A 26,987-nucleotide genomic window follows, 5' to 3' on the forward strand; every position below is an offset into this window, starting at 1 on the left:
TCCAGCGCAAAAGCGCCTTCACTGGTTCTGAGGATCCACACAAAGGCGCCTTCACTGGTTCTGAGGATCCAGCGCCAAGGCGCCTTCACTGGTTCTGAGGATCCAGAACCAAGGCGCCTTCACTGGTTCTGAGGATCCAGCGCGAAGGCGCCTTCACTGGTTCTGAGGATCCAGCGCGAAGGCGCCTTCACTGGTTCTGAGGATCCAGAACCAAGGCGCCTTCACTGGTCCTGAGGATCCAGAACCAAGGCGCCTTCACTGGTTCTGAGGATCCAGCGCGAAGGCGCCTTTACTGGTTCTGAGGATCCAGAACCAAGGCGCCTTCACTGGTTCCGAGGATCCAGAACCAAGGCGCCTTCACTGGTTCTGAGGATCCAGAACCAAGGCGCCTTCACTGGTTCTGAGGATCCACACAAAGGCGCCTTCACTGGTTCTGAGGATCCAGAACCAAGGCGCCTTCACTGGTTCTGAGGATCGGGAACCAAGGCGCCTTCACTGGTTCTGAGGATCCACACAAAGGCGCCTTCACTGGTTCTGAGGATCCAGCGCCAAGGCGCCTTCACTGGTTCTGAGGATCCAGAACCAAGGCGCCTTCACTTGTTCTGAGGATCCAGCGCGAAGGCGCCTTCACTGGTTCTGAGGATCCAGAACCAAGGCGCCTTTACTGGTCCTGAGGATCCAGAACCAAGGCGCCTTCACTGGTTCCGAGGATCCAGAACCAAGGCGCCTTCACTGGTTCTGAGGATCCAGCGCGAAGGCGCCTTCACTGGTCCTGAGGATCCAGAACCAAGGCGCCTTCACTGGTTCCGAGGATCCAGAACCAAGGCGCCTTCACTGGTTCCGAGGATCCAGAACCAAGGCGCCTTCACTGGTTCTGAGGATCCAGCGCGAAGGCGCCTTCACTGGTTCTGAGGATCCAGAATCAAGGCGCCTTCACTGGTTCTGAGGATCCAGCGCGAAGGCGCCTTCACTGGTCCTGAGGATCCAGAGCCAAGGCGCCTTCACTGGTCCTGAGGATCCAGAACCAAGGCGCCTTCACTGGTCCTGAGGATCCACACAAAGGCGCCTTCACTGGTCTTGAGGATCCAGCGCGAAGGCGCCTTCACTGGTTCTGAGGATCCAGCGCGAAGGCGCCTTCACTGGTTCTGAGGATCCCGAACCAAGGCGCCTTCACTGGTCCTGAGGATCCAGCGCAAAAGCGCCTTCACTGGTTCTGAGAATCCACACAAAGGCGCCTTCACTGGTCCTGAGGATCCAGAACCAAGGCGCCTTCACTGGTCCTGAGGATCCAGCGCAAAAGCGCCTTCACTGGTTCTGAGAATCCACACAAAGGCGCCTTCACTGGTCCTGAGGATCCAGCGCGAAGGCGGCCTCACTGGTTCTGAGGATCCAGAACCAAGGCGCCTTCACTGGTCCTGAGGATCCAGCGCAAAAGCGCCTTCACTGGTTCTGAGAATCCACACAAAGGCGCCTTCACTGGTTCTGAGGATCCAGAACCAAGGCGCCTTCACTGGTTCTGAGGATCCAGAACCAAGGCGCCTTCACTGGTTCTGAGGATCCAGAACCAAGGCGCCTTCACTGGTCCTGAGGATCCAGCGCCAAGGCGCCTTCACTGGTTCTGAGGATCCAGAACCAAGGCGCCTTCACTGGTTCCGAGGATCCAGAACCAAGGCGCCTTCACTGGTCCTGAGGATCCAGAACCAAGGCGCCTTCACTGGTTCTGAGGATCCACACAAAGGCGCCTTCACTGGTTCTGAGGATCCAGAACCAAGGCGCCTTCACTGGTTCTGAGGATCCAGCGCCAAGGCGCCTTCACTGGTTCTGAGGATCCAGAACCAAGGCGCCTTCACTGGTTCTGAGGATCCACACAAAGGCGCCTTCACTGGTCCTGAGGATCCAGAGCCAAGGCGCCTTCACTGGTTCTGAGGATCCAGAACCAAGGCGCCTTCACTGGTTCTGAGGATCCAGCGCGAAGGCGGCCTCACTGGTTCTGAGGATCCACACAAAGGCGCCTTCACTGGTTCTGAGGATCCAGCGCCAAGGCGCTGTCACTGGTTCTGAGGATCCAGAACCAAGGCGCCTTCACTGGTCCTGAGGATCCAGCGCAAAAGCGCCTTCACTGGTTCTGAGAATCCACACAAAGGCGCCTTCACTGGTCCTGAGGATCCAGAGCCAAGGCGCCTTCACTGGTCCTGAGGATCCAGAACCAAGGCGCCTTCACTGGTCCTGAGGATCCAGCGCGAAGGCGCCTGCACTGGTTCTGAGGATCCACACAAAGGCGCCTTCACTGGTCCTGAGGATCCAGAACCAAGGCGCCTTCACTGGTTCTGAGGATCCAGCGCGAAGGCGCCTTCACTGGTTCTGAGGATCCAGAACCAAGGCGCCTTCACTGGTTCTGAGGATCCAGCGCGAAGGCGCCTTCACTGGTTCTGAGGATCCAGAACCAAGGCGCCTTCACTGGTTCTGAGGATTCAGCGCGAAGGCGCCGTTAGCTTTCAGAAGTTAACGTTATCGTTGCGGTGAACGTATGTTTTCCTGCGTCGTCGTGTGTCTGTGACCACAATAGAAGATCAGATTTTCTTTAGTTACAGTGGCATCAGCTAATTGCATCAACTCCTCTAAATGATTGACAGAAGTTGGGTTTGCAGTTGCCTGGCAACAGGGGGCTTCCAACCCTCCTCCAAACAAAGACACACTGACTTTGGAGGCTACAAAGTGCATCCTGAGTGATCCGGCCCTTTGTGCGCGCTGTCTGTGATAACCACTGATCCAAATGAAGCAGAGGCACTTTGTTTTATGTCGCCTTTCACCACCAACAATAGCTGTGCATTTCAGTCCAGTTTAACTCCTGTTACACAAGTTGTAAAATGCTGCGTGGACCTAACGGACTCTGGGCCACGTTTCTTTTCCTTCTGAACCCTGAGTGACGGTGAAAGTGTGCCGCTGCCACGCCGCCGGACCCGCACGTTGACTCCTGCGGGCTTCGGACCCCTCCTCAGGTGACCGCGTGCTCCCGTGTGTGTGTGTGTGTGTGTGTGTGTGTGTAAACAGAGGCGCCCCCTGCAGGCCGCCTCCCCCCACTGCTCCTCCTCCTCCTGCTATACTCCGCTCTCCGGCTCCGCGGCTCCTCATTCACTAGAAGATGGCGGACTGCGCTCCACTGTTAGATGAGGAACTCTCGTCCTTTGTCTTCAATTACCTGACAGAAACCTCCGGCAGCCAGGTAAGAACCGGGCCCCGCCGGACGCGCGGGACCTCGCGCTTCGCGGAGCGGGGCGCGTGTCTGCATGAGGCCGGGCGTGGCGCGCGCAGTGGCCGCCTTCGCGAGCCTCTCGCCCGGCTCGTCGGCAGCATCTCCTCGGCAGAGTGCGAGCCGGCGTCTCGGTGCGCGCGCGCATGTTTGAGGGAACGTCTGCTATCTTGACGTCTGGCTTTCACGTGTTGTCGGAGGAGATGTCATGAGCCACGAGCGGCGGGGAACGTGGCGGATTGAAGGCGTTTAAGGCGTTTTAGCGGTGGAAGCGGAGCGGCCGCGGAGCCGCCGCTCGCGGAGCGGTATTTGTATGCAGAGCGGCGCTTTGGAAACTTTTGACGCATTCTTGTGGGAAGTTTAATTCGGGTGCCGGAGACTCGGACACGTGGTGCGTCTGTGAACGCGTGGACGTAGCCCGAGGAGCGTCGTGATATTATCACGCTAATCCGCACTTTAGACAACTTGGCTTTAGAATTTGGGCACATTTGAAACTTGCTCGGCTCTTTTCCTTGACGCATTGGACATTTTTATGTTTTCCGTCGTGTCGAAGCGTCCTTTTCCAGGTTCGTGGAGACTGCGGCGCAGTGCAGCAGCCGTTTCATTCGTCCCGTCCGGGATAAGCTGCTGCCACGGCGCCCTGGGCTGAGCTGCGGGTCTGTGGGTCCGCGTGTCTGCAGCGGCGCTGCAAAGTTCAGCAACTCCCACCGACGGATTCCAGTCAATGAATCACACCATGCTCTCAAAGCAGCGGGGCCGCGCGGAAACGGGGCTTTTGCTCGGGTGTTAATGAACTTGGTGCGATGTCGCGTTTTCGCCGTCGTTCGTGTCGTGTTTGGACGCCTGGTTCGCGTGGCTCGAACCGGGCTGTGCTTCTGACGTGGGGCGAAGGTGCGTTAATGCGGGCGCTGCACGGAGGCGCTGGGATATTTATCTAACTAGATTTCAAGGAAGCGTCTCGGGGATCTGCGCCGTTCATTGATTCCGTATTGATCGGTGATCCTGCACAACTTCTTAAACTGGGATTTCATATTTGAAAGCGATCTCAGTTCGGCTCGATTTTGTAAATGAATTCCAGAATAATCCTGTGCTTTGGCAGCGCGGAGGGCGGCAGCGACTGGTCTCAGATCAGAAGTTGATCTCTGCGTGAGAGATCCTCGCTTTTCTTGCAGAATGTGTTCATTTGCGTGAACTCGGAGCCTGAAACAATGATATGATCTCTGCTGCGCAGCGCACGCGACGGCGGAGCAAAGTAGCAGGTTGTTGAACGGGATTTGGTCAAATAACCTATATATGTGGTTCCAATGCGACAGAACAGAATGTATCGAGTCTAATCCCCAACTGTCCCTCGTCTGTGGACACGCTTCCGAATTACGCACGGATTTATTACCTTGCGCGTAAATCCACATCGTGGTCCGTCGTGGGAACATGGGGCCCCTGTGTTTCCTGTGACATAATATTGCGTCTTGGTGATTATTGCTGTCATTGCACGACCATATGAAGTTGTAACACGAGTGTGCGTGTGCGGGTGCGTGTGATGATTGGCAACTTAAGCAGGTTACTTCAATGGCTGCAGTGATCCTGTGAGCTATTTATATGAAGTGTAGCAGTGACACATGTGCTTCACACACGGACAGATGTGCCCCCCCCCCCCCCCCCTACACACACACACACACACACACACACACACCGCACCTAATGAAAATCTAATGACACCAAAGCAGTCGTTCATATGATCACATCACGTCATTCTGCAGCTTAACTCAATACTGTATTCTTCTTTCTTCTTCATCCTATATTTTGATATTTATTCATTTATAAATAGGGCCATAGTGATATTGGCAGAATATGCATATATATTTGGTGGAGATTTTATGACAAACTCACTAATCTTTAGTTCTATATGAAGACCTGCATGGACAACAAATTCACATGTAAAGGTTCTGTGTGTTCCGTCATTGGAGTAATAATGTGATTGACTTTAACCCAGTGATCCGTTCTGCTCCACCCCACCCCTGCCCCAGTGCTTGGTCAGTCATTACGACCTCATGCTCCGCAGCCAAACTGAGCCTTGTTAAAGTGAAGCAGTTGAATGTTGAGTAGCTGCAGATTAACTGATGCACAAGTCCCATTTTGCTTAATGGAATGGTGCATAATAATCACGGGAACATGTAGTGAGGCCAAAAAGAGCAAGGATATGAGAAAAGTAGTCATTTAATTTACCATTTACATATTAACATTTATGCCCTTGTGTTTGTGGAAACCTTCTGCAGCTGCTTCTTTGGAAGCTTGTAAATCTAGATTGCTGCAAAGTCCTTGAGCGACACAGTGGGACAAAGATAAAGTCCAGGTTGAGTTTGTGGAACAGGGGAGAAAAATCACCACACAGCTTCAGATCTCGGTTCACGTGTCGGGCGATAAGGTTATCTATTCTACAAACGCAGCATTAATAGGTTAATGTTTATTCGTGGTTATTAGGGCTCTCTCTCTCTCTCTCTCTCTCTCTCTCTCTCTGTATGAATGCCGCTCGCCCTCGCTGGCTGCTTTTTGTAATACTACTCTATCCTCGTGACTGGAGTTACAGAACAGGGCTGCTGCAGTCATGTGAGTTGTAGTGGAGGGAGGGAGGGAGGGAGGGAGGCGTTCCTCGTGACGTAGTGAAGTGACGGGCAGCACCCCCCCCCTCCTCCTAACATGTGACTGCTCCCTCTTTCTTTCATAGTCTCACTCACTTTTACACACGCTTTCACTAATTCCTTTTTCTTTTTCCTCCTTTCCTCTTCCATCCGCTGCCTGTGGCCTCGTGCTTCAGAGGCAGCGTTTGTTTAAATGAAGTGCTTTTACTGCACGTGGAAGAAACAGTAAAACTCGTCCGGACAAATGATCTGCTTCATTATTAAAACAGAGCGTTCTTATCCATTAACGCTTCAGCCTGTTGCATTCAAATTGTAGAAATATGCACCGTTGTTAGACTTTTCCACAGCGCTGGGACCTGCGCCCTCAGCGACTGTCGCAGCTTCACATGCCACATGCTGATGCAGGAACTCAGCGGTTTCGCTATAAATACACAGCACTTAAACAAATGTGCGGTTTTCAGTGGCGTGCGGTGTCACATAGCACTTATGCAGTTTATCTGTTCAACTGAAGAAGCAAAGTGACATAATTTGATCTATTTGCATGGCAGCGCTTTGATGCTGGTGCCTTAGATTCCGGTCAGTGTCAGGAGGCTCAGCTCTGTGATGAATAAGTGAAAGTAAAGATCAGGTGGCGGACGTGTTTCTAGGTTACCGTCACCCAGACGCAGATCGCTGGGCTGGTACCTGAGGTAATATTATCACCAGTAGCCTGATTCAGCAGAGCTGTGGATGTTAGACAGCGCCTTGGCTAAGCAGCTCCTACTGTTACAGTTCAAATGCTCACAGACCTCAAAACGGGACTGTCTTTTGCATTTGAGCGCTTGGACTCGGTCTCCCAGGCCTATTTCAGTGCTAATCATTGACCAGGTGTCCAAGGCCGATCTCGGTCCGTTCAGGGGATTGACTCAGGGAAGATCAGGCCAGCTTAACGTCAGTCACTGCATCCTGCTGGAACAGGACACAACCAGCCACAGGCACACGCTAGTAAAACATTAGCCGCGGCTCTGCTCTGCTCAGAGTGGCAGTCGGGCAACTGTCATCTGAGAGGATGGAGACTTTTCTAATAATCAACTTATTGGGGTCTGGAGGTCAAGTCGTCGTCCAGGTTCATCCAGGTTTTTGCCACTCTTTCAGTTGGTCAACACCTGAAACTGTGACATGTGGGAGTGATTAAAGTAGCTCCCAATTAGGACTTAATTTACACCTTCAGGTGCAACTTTGCACGTCCTTTAACCAGCACTCGGTTGGAAGTGTATGGAAAAAAACTGGGATCAGAGGAATTTAACGAGTTGTGACTCAGAGATTGGAATAATTGAAAACTTAAATTCACCACCTTGTTCCCAATGCTTAACAAATTGTTCATTGATTCTCTGTTGGCCTCCCTGGTCCCGAGTTGTTTTAAATCAAGTAGATGAATCAAGTTCAAACTCTGCTCATTAGTATTTAAAACATCACATGCGTCTGAAAGGACACGAACACAAAGCAACAACCTAATAAAGCTTCAAGCCGTTACTGTGCTGCTGTGAAGCCTGTGTGTGTGCGTGTGCGTGCCTCTTAACCCACATCCCTGGTTATCGCTGATCGCTGTCTAATTCACACGGATTCTGACCACATTGAACTCGATAGCGTGATCGAGCTTGATTGCGCCATTTCTGCAGTGATACATGGAATCTTCATCATTTTTAGTCGCCATTATAAAAGGTAGACAAGTGTTGTTATTTGTGAGGTTGCTGCCTTCACATTATGTTCTTGATGATGGAACGCGGTTTGAATTGGACGGTGACGGATGCTGACGCCAGCATTGATGGATGCAGGTGCTACTGGCAGCGGCGAACGCCTACGCCCGTTTGTGTTGTGATGTCCTGCTTGTTTGTCGTGTGGCTCCTTGTTCTGCGCCTTTATCTCCAGTTCTCTCTCATTTCCTCTCCTGTGCTGTGCTCACTTGAGTCGTGATGTGCGGTGCTGCAGTGCAATGGATTGAGCGTGCAGCCCAGCAGTGAGTCACAGGAGGCACAGGTGTGTGCTGGACGGGTGCGCTAGATGCCAGGCTTCATCTCTGTGTTTGGACCTGGCGGTGCAGCTCTGTGCATCAGCAAGCCTGCAGCCCAGAGTCACGACATTGAGTGCACAGAACAGAGCGTCCCGCCGACCTTAATGGGAGTGAGTCCGATAGGAAAGTCCAGGAAGGATTACGTTGAAGCACTCTCCTCTGCACCAAGATCTGCTGCTGTGTCCAATCGATAACACACTGTTTGTGTGTCTGATCCTCATCATATGTGTTCGTACCCAAATAGTTACTGGGAACACAGTATGGCTGGTTCCTCCCCATCCGGCTTGGCCAGTTTGTCCATGTGTGTGTCTGTGTGTGTGCGTGTGTGTGTGCCCGTGCGGCACATGTTGGAGTGAGCCGTTGCTAGCGGCCGTGCTAGCACAGGCAGGTGAGGGGTCTCTCAATAATTAATTGCATGGCGAGTCATCAGCTGTTCACTCGAACCTGCTCATGCTTCTCTGTGTATTTATTTTTCCGCTTGTTTGCTGAGTCTTGGTGGCTTTATCATCATCATTGTATTTGTTTGTGCAGTTTAAGGAAGATCTTGATGCTGTGATTCCTTGTTTCCCACTGATGCATATATTGATACATGATTGGAATCATGCAGCTCCCATTTTAGAAGGTTAAACTCATCCTGTAGATTCTTAATCAGCTGTGTGTCTGTCAGACGGCGAGAGCTCGACTTCTTAAAGCCCCAGGGACAAACAGACCGCTGTACTGGCCGGTCCGGTCGGGCCCAGCTCCAGCCAGTGTCATTAGATGGTTTCCACAGTATCCTATATCAGGCTACACCTGGGCTCTGGTTCTGCTGCTCGTCATCCTACTTCTGCAGTTTGTGCAGTGTTTTACACCTTTTTACACTTTAATTTGATATTTACTTACTTAAACTCTTCAGATGAAGTCAGTGGCGTAAATGTCACAAGGGAACGGGAAAGGCCAGATGTCAGAGGAAACGAGCCTCAGATCAGTGCATGGACAGAACCGGACTCACCCACAGCCGCAGCATTAGGGGGTTTTAAGCGGTTCTGCCTCCTTGCGGTGGAACGAGCATCAACCGTGCTGTGGTCCGACACGCAGAGGGGCTTCGTAGCGCGTGTTTCAGGCGGAGGAACAGTTGGAGAGAGAGAGGAGGGAGAAGCACGAACCAGAGTCTTATTAGCGATTCATCAGCTGCCGTTTGGCTTCTAAATTCATATGAAAATCTATTCAGCGTGTCGCCTGCTTCTAGGTTGTTGCTGTGACTCAAACCAGAGTGGGAAGTGAGGATGTACATGTCTGAACATCACGTTTCTCCTTGTAGTCTACGCTTTAATACAGATCATATACTCCAGAATCCGTCCTCATTTCAAGGTTCTTAGGTTTATGTCAATTAAGAAGTTCATCATTTATGTTGTTTATTGCTAAATCATCATCTATTTTCCATTAACCTTTTGTGGCTCAGCAGCTTTTGTGTGGGAACGAAGCTGCACTTGCTTCTGAGTGACTCCAACCGTGAATAACTGTCTGGAAATGTCTTGAGGTCATTGTTTGACCTTAAAACGCCTCCGTGCCCAGTGGCCCACGGCCTCCAGAGGCCGAGCGAGGGCTGAGGAGCCCCTCCGGACGGAGCTCCAATCAGCTCCACGCGTCCAGAGTCATCTGGGCAGATGAATGGATGTGATATTAGCAGATGACCCCTCCAACTGTCCGCACATGACTTCACAGTCCTCCTAATTATGAGTTAACCACCTCAATCAGACTTGTGTGGTTGTATGCAGATCGCGTCCTCAGCTCACCTCCACCTGCTGCATTCAGTCACCAGGGACCCGGTCGCTTGATTGTGTCAACAAACATTTCCTGCACGCGGCTGCTCAGCACAACAGCTGATGAGATGAAGGGCTGGAGGAGACCCCCCGCGGCTCCGTGGGACAGCAGGCGGAGGTGTCTTTAAAGCTCCGCTCCTCCTCCGTCACCTGATTCATCTTGGTGGAAGCCACCGGGGAAATGTGTTATTTTAAAGCAGAAAGAGCGTCGAGGGCCGTGTCTGTCGCTAAAATCTGAGATAAGAGGCCGGGAGATGAGAGATGCTGATACTGGAGTGGCAGCGTCATCGGGCACGAGGCCCCGCGCTGCCGCGTCCACACATGTAGACAAGAAGGGCTCTGATAATGGAGGTTGGTGGAGCCTGAAGCATCACGGGCCAGTGCTCCGCTTGTAAAGGCAGCCTCACAGTTACATCTAATAGACTGTATTGGCACTAAACGACTTCCAAACCGATTGGACTTTGATACGCTGTTGCTGGACGCCCATAGAACGGGTTTATCGCGAATTAAAGCTGGAACGGCACTGTTTCACTGTCGTCTGCAGCTGTAAAGTGATATGTGAACCCACTCCCTGTCTGCTCCAGCTACAATTGGACTTTGAGGTTTTCTGCTGCTGTTGAAATTCAGACTTTGATTCTGTAATAAAAGTCAGCAGATGAATGGGAGTCGCGCAAAGACTGGACGTGTAAATGTTGTTCTGATACGGGCTGGGGCTCCGTCACGGCGTGTGTGTGTGTGTGTGTGTGTGTGTGTGTGTGTGTGTGTGTGTGTGTGTGTGTGTGTGTGTGTGTGTGTGTGTGTGTGTGTGTGTGTGTGTGTGTGTGTGTGTGTGTGTGTGTGTGTGTGTGTGTGTGTGTGTGTGTGTGTGTCTCTGTCTCTCTCTCTCTCTCTCTTTCTCTTTGTGTGTGTGTCTCTCTCTCTCTCTCTCTCTCTTTCTTTCTCTTTGTGTGTGTGTGTCTCTCTCTCTCTCTCTCTTTGTGTGTGTGTGTCTCTCTCTCTCTCTCTCTCTCTCTCTCTCTCTCTGACACTGTGCCAGTGTTTTGGGGCTCACCCAGACTTCGCCAGCAGACTGATCGAGTTGTAAAGATGTCTGGACTATAGATGGGCAACCACCCAACATCATCGCTCCTCCGTCATCGTAGACTTCTGGACTGAAGTGGTGACGTGCACAAATGTGCACAGGGGTCCTGGGAGACTGCCAACCAAAATGTACACAGCAGTGTGTTTCCCTCACTAGTAATCCACTGCTTCAGCAGATTATTGTAAGAGATTACGACTCGTGCTCCACAAGGTTTAGATTACACGGATTCACACACTTGCTCTGCTGGAGTTGAAGGAGAGAGGACAGCAGCAGGGTGTGTGGGCTGGACTTATTGTGCACCCGCAGTATCTCTGCTTTGTCTGCTAGTAATAGTACAGGACACGCAGTGTTCAAGGTGCTTAAAATAGCATCAATACCTGCAAAAATGGCAACAGCACCAGGTTCTGCAGAGGAAGCTATGTAGACTCCTACCAGGGGGAGTGAGCTGGTTGGTAAAGGTAGTAATGGAAGCAGGTCCATCACTACTACTACTACTACTACTACTACTACTACTACTACTACTACTATGGGGGTTGTACAGTAGTAGAATAAAGTAGTAGTAGTTGTCATGTGACGTGTAGATACAAACTGTTGTGATGTTTCCATCTGTAGCCTGACGTACTAACTTCCCAGCGGAACCGGTGTCAGTGACATGAGGATGCATGTGCACACGCAGCGTGTAGCCGTGGCAACCAGGTGCCTCTGAAGGACGACACACACACGCGCACTCTGGAAGCAGTTTGTTGTTATTTTTAGCCGCCGCTGGATGGATGTGCGTTGATGTCTGCGTGACGCTGCACAGCAGAGAGCGTGCACGTTTATAAATAGGCTCTGCTTCAGTCATAATTACTGGGACGTCTCCACGGTCGGGTTGGATAACTGTAACCACCAACCCTGATTTTATCAGCTTCCTGCAAATACCAGATCAGTTACAGACTCGGAGCAGCGCAGCCGCTTCTGCCTGATGTAGTAACTCCTCTGAACTTAATAAATAGTCTGTGCGAGTCCCAGATCTAATAAGCCTGATGCTGTGATATGCTGTCCTGACTGATGGATCTGATGGAACCCGTGGCTCTGCCAGCGTGGGGACGTGGAGGTGCTGCTCTGTTGGGTGCCGGCGGTGGCGTTCGGGCGAGGCCGCGGGGTCCGTTGGGGTCCGTTGGGGTCCGTTGGAGGCGTGCGCCTGTTTACACAAACACGCGGCAGCGCTGGCGTGTGTGCACACGCTCCCGGCCGCGGGAGCCTCTTCGCCTCCCGCCGTAACTTTCCACTGAGGCCTCTCCTCCCTCTCCGGCCCGAGCGTCTCCCACGGCGCGTGCCGTGATGGTCCTCTCTCTCCACCGCTGCCTCTCTCGCTCGTGACCCACTTCTCCGAGGCGGCTCCGGCTGCGTGAGCGCTGCCTGATTTGTGTGGATTCACACGGAGCGGCTCCTCCTCTGCACACGCGGCGCCTCCTGTAGCTGCTCCTCTTCCTCTTCCTCTCATTGTTTTCCTCTTACACACCGACGTGGGCGTGCGTTGACACAGAGCACGCCGCTGCTCTGATGCAACATGGGCTTTACTCCAGATTCCTTCATGATGAGTGTCTCTAAGCGTTTCAACATGTGTGAACCTGCCGCCATCATTCGGATGTTTTAAATGCATCTGTTTGTGAGCTTTAGTCTGTTTCCTCTCTGCTGAACGTTAATGTCTGAGGGCGAGTGGATCAACAAAGTACCAGGTTCAGGTTTGTGTCTTAATCTTAAGTAAACTGTTTAGTAGCTGTACAACGAAGAGAAAAAAAATAACTAGCAATGAATTGAACTCAAGTTAAAGACTGTGTGGAATTCATGCTACTGTACAACAGCAAGTAGAACCCTACTAGTACAGTTGGTTGTATTAAACCCACAGTGGGTCAGACTGGGAACCAGTGAGGACACGTGGGGTGAAATAGTCTTTGCATAATGGAGGAGCAGGCTGAGCTGGCCTTACTTCCAGCCCTTGTTTGCAGTGGGTTGAACCTGTTCAGGAGTTCAGCGTGTTGAGCATCCAGCAGAAAGCACTGGTGTGGGTTTAGCAGCTGACTGGCACTTGTGGCAAACAGACCGTCATCAACCTGCTTCATGTGATGTGGCGAAGAGGTGACGGATGTTGAAATGTGATATTGAGCTGTCGGATGCTGCCTAAGACGTCACTGACCCTGAACGCATCACCTGCTCCTTCCTGTCGCTCGCCCTCCTCGCTGCTCTCTCACTCAGCTTTGTGCTTCCCTCTGCAGCTCCTGACCTCCTTTCAACTCTTTTCCCCATTTTATTTAGAATTTCTCTCACTCTTCACTTCATTTGCTCTTTCCTCCGTTTGCTCCCTGGCCTAGTCTCCCTCTCTCTTCCCGCTTCCTCTCGCTTTGCTATACTCATTTCTTTCACTCACTTGCTTCTGATTCTCCTTCGTCTCTTTGATGTCGTGCTCTCTCTCGCTGCATTTCGCTGGAAAATCGAGGACTGAGACAGTGACGGTACAAGTTACTGTAAGTGACTTATTGGTGTTTTGTCAATCAAATGTGGGCTTTGGTTTGACAGCGCGCACGCGCGCACACACACACACACACACACACACACACACACACACACACACACACACACACACACACACACACACACACACACACGCTGAGCAGAGATAGTGACTGTGTGTCCTCCGTCTGATAGCTTATTGATTCGTGTGAAGGTGATTTCAGGAGGAGGAGGAGAGAAAGTTGACAAAAGGAGGCCGAGAGCTGCTGGGAGAGATAGCGAAGGGAAAAAGTCTCTGTTTGAGCAGATGTCGAGACGGTCGACTGGACCGTGAGATGCGGCTTTGACGGACCCGCCGCTGGTCTGGGATCAGTTCATTATCAGGTGCATGTTCAGATGTCTTTCTATCACCGGACTTGTCTTCTGTCCTGTAGAGGTCGTCCAGGATGAAGAAGTAGCCTCAGTACAAAGTGTTCTGTTTTTCCACCAACCTTCATGGTGGTTAATGGAGAACTGGGAGTCTTGTCTTGGTGAACATGTGTCTAACATTGGAGTTACTCCTGGTTAAAGCTGACTGATTATTTCTGTACCGGCTTCAGGCTTCTTGGAATGAACTCAGCTGGTGCGTCATTTAAATTTAGGAGAATGAATGAGCTTTTTGTGCCACTGTGATATCGTTCCCTGTCAGAACATTGATACTCAGGTCATAGTCGGCTTTGCCGTCCTCCTTTGTGTCTTTTATGCGTGTTCGGTGGTGTTGCTGCCGTATTGCCTGGTAATGTAGTGGACTGAGCCATGTCTGTGTGTGTGTGTGTGAGTCTGTGTCTTGGACCTATTAGAATGGCAGCTTTAGTCCACTTCATTAGTGCCCTTGCCAGCAGCTGAATGTGGAGCCGAGCGCCTCGGAAACCAGCAGAGAAAGGGTGTGTGTGTGTGTGTGTGTGTGTGTGTGTGTGTGTGTGTGTGTGTGTGTGTGTGTGTGTGTGTGTGTGTGTGTGTGTGTGTGTGTGTGTGTGTGTGTGTGTGTGTGTGTGTGTGTGTGTGTGTGTGTGTGTGTGTGTGTGTGGCCACCAGCAAAGCGGTCCCTCTCAGCAGCATCACGGTTTCTGGATGCAACTGTACAAAAGCAGCCATTCTGAGCAGGAAGGATGTGTTAATGGAGACGTGAGCTGTGCCACTTTCAGCGTATTCCTGTGCTGTGCAGCAGCTTCCCACAGGCCATGATCCCGTGGATGCAGAGACCAGAGCAACGGGCATCACCGGTCGTGCAGCTCTACTTCATTACTGGCAGTTGTCGTGTTGTAATCGTGCTCAGCTGACTGACTGGAAGCAAATCTGCCTGTTTCCTCTCATATATTGGGGAAAAATGTCGAGGCTGCTGAGATGACTAACACTTGCATAACAACATCCTACACTCCAACACACACACACACACACACACACACACACACACACACACACACACACACACACACACACACACACACACTTTACAGCTCGTCAAACGCCCACAAATTAGCGAATGCTGGGAGTGACAGCGTGTGCATGTGCACGAGGCCACTTCTCCTGGAGTGTGTGTGTCCTAGACCTGTGTTTGTGTGTGAGACACCGTAATTGAGCAGTTGCAGTGTTGTACCTGTTTGGAATGAGTCAAAGTGCTTCATGAAATCAGACGAACGTCTGGTTTTCTTTTGAACCCTCGGCGTCTGCACACACAGCGATCCCTCCCCTGAAACACACGTGAGTCACAATGGTCACAGCATTAAAGGAAGTACAGCAGGACAATGATGTGGTGGCGTGAAGGTCGTTCTGCCACTACACACACAAACACACAAACACACACACACACACCTACAGACCTACATCAGCTGCTTGTGTCACTGTGTGTTATTTACTGCGACTCCACAGCTTAACTGCTGTGTGTGCGTGCGTGTGCGCACGTGTGCGCATGCATGTGCGCGTGTGAGACAGAAAAGGCCAGGTCATCCTGCCAGGTGAAGGATGTGCTGCTGACACGGCAATAGGATGGAATATTTACCGAAACAGCTGATGCCCAGGAGGAAAAAGAATGAGATAAAACCTTTTTCTGTTGCTGCTTCTTAAACAGGCTGTGAAATCTGAATCATTTCAGCTCTTATTCCCCTCATGTCCTGGTTCCATCTACTCACAGGCGAATGTTTGCTGTTGTTAAATGTAATGTAAGCGTTTCGGCCTCTAGAGTTGTGGTTGCAGACTTTGTTCAAAAGCCATATTGTCATAATAATAAGCCAAAAGAAATGGACAGCGAGTCCAAACATGAGGCTGCTCTGCTGTTGTGACACGTTCGCGGAATTGTTAGTAAAGCAAGTGTTGAAAATAAATGTTCTGTTTTGTAAATGCGTTTCCAGACGTGTTACGGTGGTGTTTTCATCGTACGCCTAAAAAGTGATGACGTAAATGTACCGTCCCTTAAACACAACGCTGTGTTGTGTATATACAGCACTTAGCATCATGCTAGCACAGCGTGGGTGCGTGTCTGCAGCAGCCACAACATAATGGCAAAATAAAAGTGTGCGTGCGTGCGTGCGTGCGTGCGTGCGTGCGTGCGTGCGTGCGTGCGTGCGTGCGGTGCGTGCGTGCGTGCGTGCGTGCGTGTGTGTGTGTGTGTGTGTGTGTAGGAAGCAGCTCTTTTGATGGGACAGCTGGGAAATTCAAAGCCTGAACGTCTGATGATCACGAACGCGTCCTCGCAGCTGCAACACACACACACACACACACACACACACACACACACACACACACACGTTTCATCGGCCTCTCAGAAGCAGTGGAGCTGTGTGTAGAGATAAACCAGGAGGTCAAAGGTCGCAGTACAAAGTCTGTGTCTCTCACTCTTTGTTTCTCTCTCCTCTTCTACCTAATATGGTCGTGCTGCAGCGTGAGCTGCTCCATCACGTGTGCTGCGGTCCAGCGGCGAGGACACACTGTGGACCCAGACGCTGGCACAACGCAGCAAAGCCTGAGCGTGTGTGTGTGTGTGTGTGCGTGTTGATCAGTATTGTTTCTGGTAGTCTCCATGTGTGTTTCCCTCGGCCGTCCTGTCTTGTTCCGTGTTCCGTGTCTGCCTCTGTTTCATGCTTGCGTAGGTTTTCTAACTTTCTAACCTTTTACGATTGTAAATATTGTGGCGAAATAAAACAACTGAACCATCTTGACCTATGTTTTGACAAAAATACATTGAATTTCTTCGGTTGTGAACAAAATCAGGGAGTAGTTGAAATCCAAACACTGGAAGAGACTGTTTGTTGTTGCATCAGTTATTAGGAGCCGTCCTCGTGTGTGTGTGTGTGTGTGTGTGTGTGTGTGTGTGTGTGTGTGTGTGTGTGTGTGTGTGTGTGTGTGTGTGTGTGTGACCACGGCATCCCTCATTCCTCTCAAGGACGCTGCTGATTGCCTTGGCCACCCTCCACTGGCTGTGTGTGCCTTATTGTGCGATAATGCATTTTTGTGCGTGTCTTTGCATCGTGACGCATTCACAGACACTGTGTGTGTGTGTTTTGTCAGCTGCAGCAGGCTGTCTGTCGGGTGTGAAGGGGGTTCAGACGCCCGAGGTGCGTGTGCGTGCCTTTGCAGACTTAGACCTGTCGTCACAGTGGATGTGGGTGGTTTGATACCTGATCGCAGCAGCAGTGATACTCATGTGCGTGAAGGGATCCCGCTCCCTCTGCATGCTGACATGTTAAGCACACGCGTGTTTTCAGACCGAACTTTTTCAGACCCTGCAGGCGTCACCGCTTCTCCGGTGTTTTTGTTGCTCCTCCCCTTCGTTGACCGTTTGTGTGCCGCTCGTCTGTGGCTGGAGCCGCCAGGGTTTGTCTAAAATAACCGCTGGAGTCCTCCTCCGTCCGAGTTGAGGAAGCGCGTTGGAAGTCGCATGTCTGACTGACGCGACCTTTAGCCAAAGGCCCGATGACCAGCTGCTTCATACCTGAAGCGGTGCACGGTGGTGTTGTACGTTCTCATGGAGCTTTTACACCCTGTATTTTTACCCACGCCTGCATTCTGGGTTAAATGAGGTCAAAGGTCGTGGCTCTTCATGTTCTGCATATCTTCTGCTTGTGGTGCGTTTGTGCTGATTCGTTTCTGGACACGAGACCCTTTTTAGCCTTTTCCTGACTTTCATCTTCACTGTCCTGGGGTGATGGATGGGACAGGCTTGAACTGTTGCTTTATGTCTCGTGATCTTGACTCTGGTCTCAGTGTTACCTGTCAGAACCCACTGAAGAACCTGACGGCCGGCTCTGATTAGCTCCTACGTGATCATAATCCCAGTGGCAGCGCTGGTGCAGCTTCTTCTACTTCCCCGACCGCAGATTATTTTGAAGCTTTGCAGGAAGGTATTTCAGGATGCGCGGGAATGTTTGGAAGCTGTCAGGTCGCGTAAAACCTCCCACGTCTTAATGTTGTTGTTGATCTCATGCTGCTGCTGCTGCTCTGCATAAGAGCAGCAGCTAAATGTCTGATTAAAATTTGCTTGGCTGAAATTGGATTGTAATGAGAGTGTTGTTGTGCAGAGTTAAAGCTCATTTCATTCAGTCTGCTTCAACATTTTGTCTGATCGTTTCGTGCCTTCCTCGTGCAGGAGACACTTCCTAAGGTCTGATTTCAATTAGTGGCTGATTTTGACTCCTCGCCACCCACTTGTAATAAAATGAGCAGATGCTGTGTTTCCGTAAAATGCATTATGTGCCGTATTGAGGCTTTGTAATGTCCTGGTAAAGAACCATTCCTCCAGATGAGCCGTGCGTCTATGTGGGCCAAGCCGAGCGTTCGGAGCCCTGGGGAGGAGAAACACTTTCTTTGCCATCAGACCTTGGTAAAAAATAGAACATGAGAATGGTTTCAGATAAAGACAGATGCCTCTTGACGAGCCTCTGGTTCAGACCTGACACACCTGCCTCATCTGACTGAAAACACAAGAATATTCTGTTATATCCTTGTAATCACAGCGTGTTTTTCTTGAGAGAAATTAAATGTCAAGGAAAGACTGCTGAGTTTAGTTTTCTTACATCTCCCCCATTTTAAGAGATAAATGTAGAGAACCGGCTCTTACTATACTGGACCGTATACAGTAGAACTATACTGGCTCTCTGCAGCTCTAGTGTGGATTCCCAGCTTAGCCTTCAAAGCCTGGAGAGGTTGAACCTCGATGAGAAGAAGCAGCAGTTCTTCTATAGATCTCAAGAGGTTGCACAGGTTCAAACTGAATCCAGTAATTCTGACGCGTCCTGTGTAGTTCTCTTTCCTCATGTGATACCTTTTCTTGTACAGGTACTGCATTCAGCGCTAAGAGAGCAGAGGGAAGGCGGGATCCATCGAGCGGCTGCTTATTATATTTATAGCTGCACTGTTTCCATGCTCCACTCTCATGTGCTGCAGCATATGCTGCATCCACCGCCACCGTTCGTCCTTCAGGCAGGAGCCGGTGACCTCCCCTGACGGCTGCACATCAGCAGATATGGAGGCAGTGAGGAAGGAGGGGATGAGGCGGGGGGGAGAGGGTGAGGATGCACGGCGTCCAGGTGTCAAATGAGGCAAAACATGAACGTGGAAAAAGGCAAAGATGAGAACAGTCCATCCTTCAAGGGAGGAAACAGGAGAGAGGTGAGAACAGGGAGCGAGCGAGCAGATGGGACGCAGAGGAGGACGTGATGGGACGGGAGGAGAGTGCAGCCTTAATGCATCACTTAATGCACATCCTCACCTTCGTCTTGTTGTTCTTTGAGAGCCGTGTTTGTTCCAGTCTGAATGTAAATGCGAGCTGAGCTCAGCTGTCGACTCTCCCTCTCTCTCTTTCACACGTTGAGCCTCCGTGCGGGCGCCAGCAGGAGTGTGTGTGTGTGTGTGTGTGTGTGTGTGTGTGTGTGTGTGTGTGTGTGTGTGTGTGTGTGTGTGTGTGTGTGTGTGTGTGTGTGTGTGTGTGTGTGTGTGTGTGTGTGTGTGTGTGTGTGTGTGTGTGTGTGTGTGTGTGTGTGTGGGTCACCCGAGGACAGCGCAGCTCGCGTCCTCCCCGTGTTGTTCTTCGCCACTTTGGCTGCTGAGACGGAGACGATTCACAGATCTGAATGAGAGGGGAGATAATTAATAGCGCGTCTATGTGTACGTGGGCTGATCCTGCGACGCCGGCCGTCTCCACGGAGACGCAGGAGGCGAGAGAGGCGCTGTAGTAAACCCGAGCTGTGCTTCCTCTCAGCGCGTCTGTGCGCTGTGGTCGCCTTAAAGCGAACCTTTCACCAGCTTGTTTGTTGCCTAGCAACGCTGCGCTTGCTGCAGATGCCCGGTCACAGGTAGCTCAGGTGTGTCTGGGCCAAGCGGAGTGTTGGAGGGAGGGATTGAGTTACAGCGGTTCATTTGTTTATTGTCTCTGGCCTCCTCCTCTTTCATCCACTCTCATGTTTGCTCACTTTCTTCTTTTCATACCTTGGACACTTTGTTCCGTCCATCTGAGTGACCTCCTCCTGCTCCTCTTCACTCCCATGTATTGTCCCATCTGTCTTCTTCCAGGGTTAGACAAACTAGCAGAGCCACTCATTGTCTCATTGTAGTGAAAGTTTACTTACTGTGTATTTAACCTAGAGTCTGTTTGAACAGTGAGGTTTAAACAGAGTGTTATCAGTGTTTCATTCAGCTCAGCTCTGACGATTTAAAGAAGTCACTCTTGACTGACTTTATCGTTAGGTTTGTGTCATTTATAGGTTTTATAGGAGTCACACACAAATAAATGTAGGCATTTTAGCGATGAACAATGTTCTGTAGTATTTGAGTTCCCAGAGTTTATTTAAAGCAGGAACAAAAGGTTCTTAATTTCATTTAACTATTTTCCACAATTATGTATAATAAAACAAAAAGTGAGGGATTAACCCAGATTTCCCCTCGGACTCCAGTTGACGGGATTCCTCAGGTTTTATATCCTGATGATGGAAGCGAACCAGTGACCAAACATGAACACAGAGGCTTTGGTTTGAGCTGGCGTCCGTCCAGCGGTGGGAGTCGGAGCAGCGGCAGCTTTTAGTGGCGCTGCAGGTGTGGATTTACTGTCTCTGAACGCATTCTTTTTACGTTCCAATAACAAGCAAAGCAGCGCTGCGATGAACAGCTGTAGACGGAGAGTTGGTGGTGATTAAATAATTATAGCCTCGATTACACGGTGAACTTTTATCCAGTTTAATCCTCATCCTTTGCTCCTTCATCCGGTTGTTTCTTCAGGACAGACCCTGATTTCTCAGACTTCGTGGCGCCAGATCTCCCTCCGCTGAAGTTTCGACATCGACACTGAGCTCGGCCCGGTTGGTGCTGGAGCCGCGTCCACGGGCCCGATGCACCCGGTCACCCATCAAGCGCCCCAGAGTCCCAGTTCTTGTAATCCCAGATTGGCCAACGCCGCAGCTCAACCTTTAGTCCTGCACACGTCCCTCCCCTCCACACAAACACGCTCGTCCACCCCCTTTTCTCCACCGTCTAAAGCTGTAAATCTCCTAATTCACCCCCACAAGGTTCCTGTAATCTGTAGTCTCGCTTTATCAGCTGGAAGGTGCATTGTGGGATGGACGTGTGCGGCTGACGCTTGCTGTGTTTCTGTCTGCGTTTCGCTTTCTGTTTTGCATTCGTGTCAGTGGGAGTTGGAGGAAGTTGTTCAAAGCTGCGCGTGCAGACACTTGACTGGAGTGGTTTGTTTGGCCTGGTTAGTTTGGTTAATGCGTATATTCATTTCTCTGCTGCTGGTTATCTGAGCACAACGCAGACGCATTAATCCGCATGGAGCTAACCTTTGCATAACCCTCAGAAGCCCTGCAGCCTAAATCAGCCTAAAGATTAGCTGTGTGTGGGCCGGCCACTGCCCTTTACCTGAAACTCACCCAGGCTGCAGCTTAGCCTGCGGACGCTAGCTACAGGCTAAAGGCCAGCTTCCAGCCGGCTCCACGTCGGCTCCACGCGGCTCCTATCGGCCGCTCTGCTCTGCTGACAGCGCCGCCCGCCGCTGAGGGGCCGCGCTGGTGCAGTCGCCTTGTGAGCAGATGGCACCGCCGTCTGTCTCCATATTAGCAAGATACTGATGAGATGAGTCAGTTACCACACACACACACACACACACACACACACACACACACACACACACACACACACACACACACACACACACTTCCCCTGCCATGCGCGAGTGTTGCGTCGTATGAGCTCAGATCCTTCATGAACTAGATGCTGCTTCCTCAGACGGCGCCAACGTCGCTGACTCACAACACGCACTGGCAAAAATACAAATGGAGGCCACAGAAGAAAACTCCCTTCTCTGATTGACAGCAATGCATTCAAAAACAATCAAACTGATGGGAGCGGAGCATCCGAGTGTGTGTCGGAGGCTCCAACCGTTCAAACACACACTTAATGGGGAGTTGGCCGTCTCTGCCCCAGCGCTTCAGTGCATCTGATCCACAATCAAATGCTTTTATTCTGCATCTGGAAGATTCGCAAAGCACAAAATGAAGCCTCGACGGACGAAAGAAGGTGAATCTCTCCGCAAACAGTGGGGAAGAGATGGATGTTTGATTCCAGCTCCGGGTGCATTGATCGAGCGCCCACCGCTTCGGGACTGTGGATTTTCTGGCTCAGACTCAAGTTGTCCCTTAACGATTTGCCCTGTTTGCCACCAGTGGTTCGGTATTTTGGCGGCGTAACGTTAACGGACACGGAGCCAGGCTGCAACAGAATCCAGTAAAAAGTCAGGGTTTGTTCCTGCTCGTGCGCACGGACCTAGGAGGAAATGAAAGCACAGTTGAGACATTGTCTTGTCTAACTCTCATCAGCTGTGGTGGCTGCTTTGGGATTAGTTTCTTAAAAGTATAAAAAAATGTTGACACTAGAAGGAAGTTGGCACCGGTCCAGCCTGCGGTTTCCTGTATTGGGTGTAGTAACATGTCTGTCGTCTGTCTTCATGCAGACTTACTTCCTGCAGGGACTGTTTCTCACCAGGCCTCATGCTGGGCCCATTTAACACTCATCATCATCATCATCATCATCCTCATCTGTCAGTCACTGACTTAGACTGAGGCGGTGCCCTGTTTCTGTATTCTCATCCATGATTTGATGGGAAGTAGGAATGTGCTGACCATTAACAGGTGATTAAAGGGATTGGCCCTGAGAGGGTTTTCTCTGATCGGTCTGAGCTTCACATCGTCCTCCTGCCACTAAATCTGGAAGATGTAAATAACGCGGGCGGACGATGGCTGTGGCCTCGCTGCTCGCTGCCTGCAGTGTTTTATGGTGCTGGTGTCTTGTCCCATTAAAGAAATACCAAAGGAAACTTAAACTGTTCAACTATGTGTGGAGGAAAAAGTTGTGGAAATGACAGAGATTTTTATGATAACAAATGTAGCAGAAACAAAAGTCTGATGTATTTTTGCTGAGAAACATGTTTCAATCTAAACATGCGCTCCTTTAGTGAAATAACACCTGAGATGACAGAGACGTGTGAGAGTCATCGTTCAGACTTTCCAGTATCTGGTGGCGGTCGTTTCCCTCGCGACCCCTGAGCGGAGCTGCCTGCGTGAAGGGACGCGGTGTGAATAGGAATGGGTGTCAGGGGGACACGCGGGGACGTGAGAACGCCCTCTGATCTCCCTTTGGCTGCCTGGTGGTGTCGCACTGATTTACAGGCCCTGTTATTTGAGGCGGGTGGTGTCGCTGGAGGGTGGAGCAGCAGCTGAGCCGTCGGTCCCAAGCGAAGACGAGGCTTCTGGATTTATGTGACTGACAACAAGCATCAGAGGAGATTAAAAGGGTTCCGAACATCAAACGCACCACTTCCTGTTCAGTGGAGTGTTTTACATAGTTTGGGAACGCTGTGCAGCGACTGCTCCGTGTAGAGTTGTGTGTTCTTGTCTTTACGGTGTAGAGAAGACTCCGCTCGCACAGGGAAACGTGCAGAATCAGCTGGTGCCTGCAGCTGAGGTCGCTGCTGCGCGTCAGCAAAGAGCGTGAGCGACAGCTGAGCTGCTCTTTGCTGCGGTGCCATCTCTACTGGGCCCAATGGCCTGAACGTGTGTGTGTGTGTGTGTGTGTGTGTGCGCGCTGATCATTAACTCGTGTTTTTATGTGTCTTGTTTTAAAAGTGTGACTTTGTGTGTTTTCGTGTTCGGCCGGTGGATGTTTTGCTCAAGGACTTTTTCAGCTGTTGGGGATTGAACCTCTAACCTTCGTGTTAGTGTGCGAGCGGACACCTGCATCAGAGCGAGTGAAAGTTAAAGGGAGGCGAGGTGTGTGTTTGTGCGTGCGTGGTTGTGAGACAAGGCCGTGTGCGACGTGGAGCAGCTGTTTCTCAAAGTCCTTTTAACCCGAACTCACACAAACACACGCATGATCCCACAGACCCGGCCGCCCTGTGTAAAGGTCAGAACTCCACCCCCCAGGCCGTGCTAGAGTTTCAAAACAAACCCCCCCCCCCAGGCCTTCAGCCTCTCCCGTACATGAGCTGCAGGGTGTTAGCGGACGCGGCAGCCCAAAACTCAACACGCTCGCATCTTTAGGCTGCTTCTTTACAGGGTCACAGATGTTGGGTCAGATGACTGGTGACCTTTGACCCAGATTCAAAGCTGGAACCTTCTTGTGAAACAAGGCTGGTTTCAGATGTTGTAGATGTTTCAAGACGTCTCTGTCTCTGCGTTCTCGTTGCCTCTGAGGTTTTCCCTCAGGACGACTGAAAATCAGAGTGAGGGTGAAAGATGGTGACTGGCTGCTAAAGTAACTTCCATATTTAGACTCAAAGTACGAGAATGATCAGAAACGAATCCCACAAGAGGCAGATTTAAAAAATAGCTTGGAGGATTTGAGGGTTTCGCTGGTGGAGCCTGGACAAACGCTGAACAATCCTGAGCAAACAAGCTGCTGCTGCTGGTGTTTGAGTGCGTGGTGGTAACGGAAGGAAGCTGCAGTGAAGGTGCAGATGTTGAGCAGGATGAAGCGGTGGCTCGATGTTCGGTTCCTCGCTCTCCTTCCATCGTATTGATGTTTTGAAATGAATCCTCCTCAGATAGCTGGGCCCTATATTTAGAAGGCGCGTGCAGATCTTCTCATCCGTCTCATTAGCTGCACGCTGCCTTTGTCATGATGCTTTAGGAAGTTGGATCCCACAGAACGACCAGCAGAACCCGGAGGTGAAACTGGAGGCGTCCTTTTAGCTTCCTTCTAGCTCAAAGTGTGTGGGTTTGTACTTTCCGTGGCTCCCTGAATGTCTCCTCCTCTGCTCAGGCAGAATGTTAATGTGTCTCATTAGGGAAGTCGTAATCTCCCTTTAAAGACAGTGAGGCGTGTTTTGATTTAGCTCCATGGCTCCATTTGCTGTTTTATGGGGAAGCTCCAGCACCTACGCTTTCAGCCGATGACGACACCTTCGCTGCTTCTACAGTGACCAGCTTGGATTTGACCACGGCTCCGGGTGTCGACAGGACTCGAAGCGTTTCATCACAATTGAAATCCCGGAAGGTTCGGACGAACAACAGGCTTGTTTGGATGCTGGAACCCAATGGGTCCTGGATGGAAAACTAGCAGAGCCAGCGCTATGGTGACGGCTCCCAGGAGGAAGCGCCCGTGAAGCTCATGTTCACATGTTCAGACGTCAGAAGAGCTGAACTCCAGCTCTTAATGTGAGCCACAGCTTTTTCACACTGATGAATAGGATTTTCTTGCCTCGCAGGCAGCCATTAGCTTTCATTCATTTCAGTACGGAATAAAAACCAACTCGCAGACTCTGGGAACTTTCTTTTAGAAGGTAATCCATCACAGTGAGCGTCCCTTTTGTTTTAGGCGGTCATATTGTCGTGTGGTTATGAAGTACAGGGCACAGATTGTTCTGAAAACTTTTCTTGTCGCGTTCAGGTGCTTCTGGGAAAGAAGGAAAATACAAATCCAGCGTGGCAGCATTGCATGAAATATTCAGCTTCATTCCTCATTTATTATGTTGTTCTCCCTCCTTTCTTGCAGTCTTTCACCCTTTTCACGCCATTCCCCCTCCTCCCTATGACTCAGTGTTTTCCTCCCCTGCAAATCGCTCTCCTTGCACCATTAAGGAGTCGTGACTGGACGGATGGATGAAGGGATGGATGCAACGACTCGTGCACGGAGGGGTCGTAAAGGGTGGGGACTGGAGATAGCGAGCGAGCGAATCGGGCGTGTCGTGATGCTCGGCTTCACCTCCCGGCTCTGCAGGGCTGGGAGGAGGAGGTGGGATGGAAGAGGGGAGAGATGATGGAAAGTGGAGGAGGTTAAAGTACAAAAACCGAGAAAGAGAGATGGAGGAGGGGGGGGCAGACGGGAAAGAGGAGAATGAGCATGAAAGGAAGAAGGGATGGAGCAGATGAGGAAGAGGATAGAGGAGGAGGGAGGGTGAGTTAGCAGACACTGAGCGCTGCATGAGAATGAGACAGGACACACACACACACACACACACACACACACACACACACACACAGTCGTGATGCATCTGCCAGATGAGCCATTAGATCAGGTGACCGAGCTGTGGTCCGTTACCTTTTACCTGCCTCTCCTCTTCCTCCTCGTGTTTTCTCTCCTCTCATTTCATCACTTCGTTGCTCACTGGTTAATTTATCGCTGTTGTTTCTTCCTTGCTCGTCTTCCTTCATGTTCATAATTTAGCTCGGCGTTTCTCTCCTCTTTATCTTACATTCCCATCGCTCCTTTATCCCAGACACTCCTCATTTCACTTTCACGTCTCCTCTTTCTTCTGTCACTTACCTGATTATCTGCCATTTGGTGCTCCTTTCTTCTCCCCGTCTTTATCAGCCTTCTGTCTGTCCTTCGTCCTGTAATGAAAGTCAGCCACCGTTTGCACTAACTGAATGGCTGCAATACAGAACGGACATAAATCAGCTGTGTGTGTGTGCGTGTGTGTGCGTGCGTGTGCGTGTGTGCGTGTGACACCAGGCCGTTTAGATCCGCTGCTGTGATAGAAGTGCTGGATCTGCCTGGAGACGACCCGTTGTACCTGGACCACGTGTCCGCTCGCACACAGACGCCAGGTCGCTGCCAGCTCTGGCTCAGACGCCTGCTTTTCCTCTGGTTCCGACTCCACATACAGTGAATGCACGCGTGTGTTATTCAAGCTGCTGTAACATTTGACACCTGCTGCCATTGTCTCCGTGTAACGGATACTGAGGCGCTGACTGAACTGCCCACCTCCGCAGTTTGCCTCATTAATTTGAAAGTTAAAGACTCAACAGCAGCATCATTCATGCTCCAAATATGTAATTAACAGTATGAACCAGCATCTTCACCTCTGAGGTGGGACTAGCTGATATTGGCTGTTTGCATTTGATAAATGAATTGTAATCACAAATCCAATAGTAAAGTTTCTGTAATTAATTTTCAGTCAGTCCATCAGTTTTTTTTCCAATATCATTTTATCAGCTTAAAATGGGCCCAAGGTTTCTTAGGTTTTCCATGAAATGTTGCTACAGAGATCAACAGGAAGTGAAATTCCAGGAAAAGGAAGCTCAGTGGGCAGAATGTGCTGCTGTGGTTAGACCTGAACCCACCTGGCTGAGCTCCAGCTCTCCTGATTGGCTGCGCCACCTTCTCCAGGCTTCAGGTCCACTATAAAACGTTTGTGCCTGTTTTCACCGTGCAG

The 26,987-nt window shown here is 50.7% G+C and overlaps 1 protein-coding gene across 1 annotated transcript in view; it reads left to right on the top strand.

Annotated features, from left to right (window-relative positions):
* Positions 1-3,063: 3,063 nt before the first annotated feature.
* ppargc1b (peroxisome proliferator-activated receptor gamma, coactivator 1 beta) overlaps positions 3,064-26,987 on the top strand; it is a 51,405-nt gene continuing 27,481 nt past the window's right edge. Inside the window, exon 1 of the mRNA XM_029165577.3 lies at positions 3,064-3,223. Within this exon, the coding sequence (XP_029021410.1) occupies positions 3,143-3,223 (81 nt within the window). The 5' untranslated portion in view covers positions 3,064-3,142. The remainder of the gene's footprint in view (positions 3,224-26,987) is intronic.

Source organism: Betta splendens, chromosome 10 (genome assembly GCF_900634795.4).
Source record: "Betta splendens chromosome 10, fBetSpl5.4, whole genome shotgun sequence".
In the NCBI taxonomy this organism is placed as follows: Eukaryota; Metazoa; Chordata; class Actinopteri; order Anabantiformes; family Osphronemidae; genus Betta; species Betta splendens.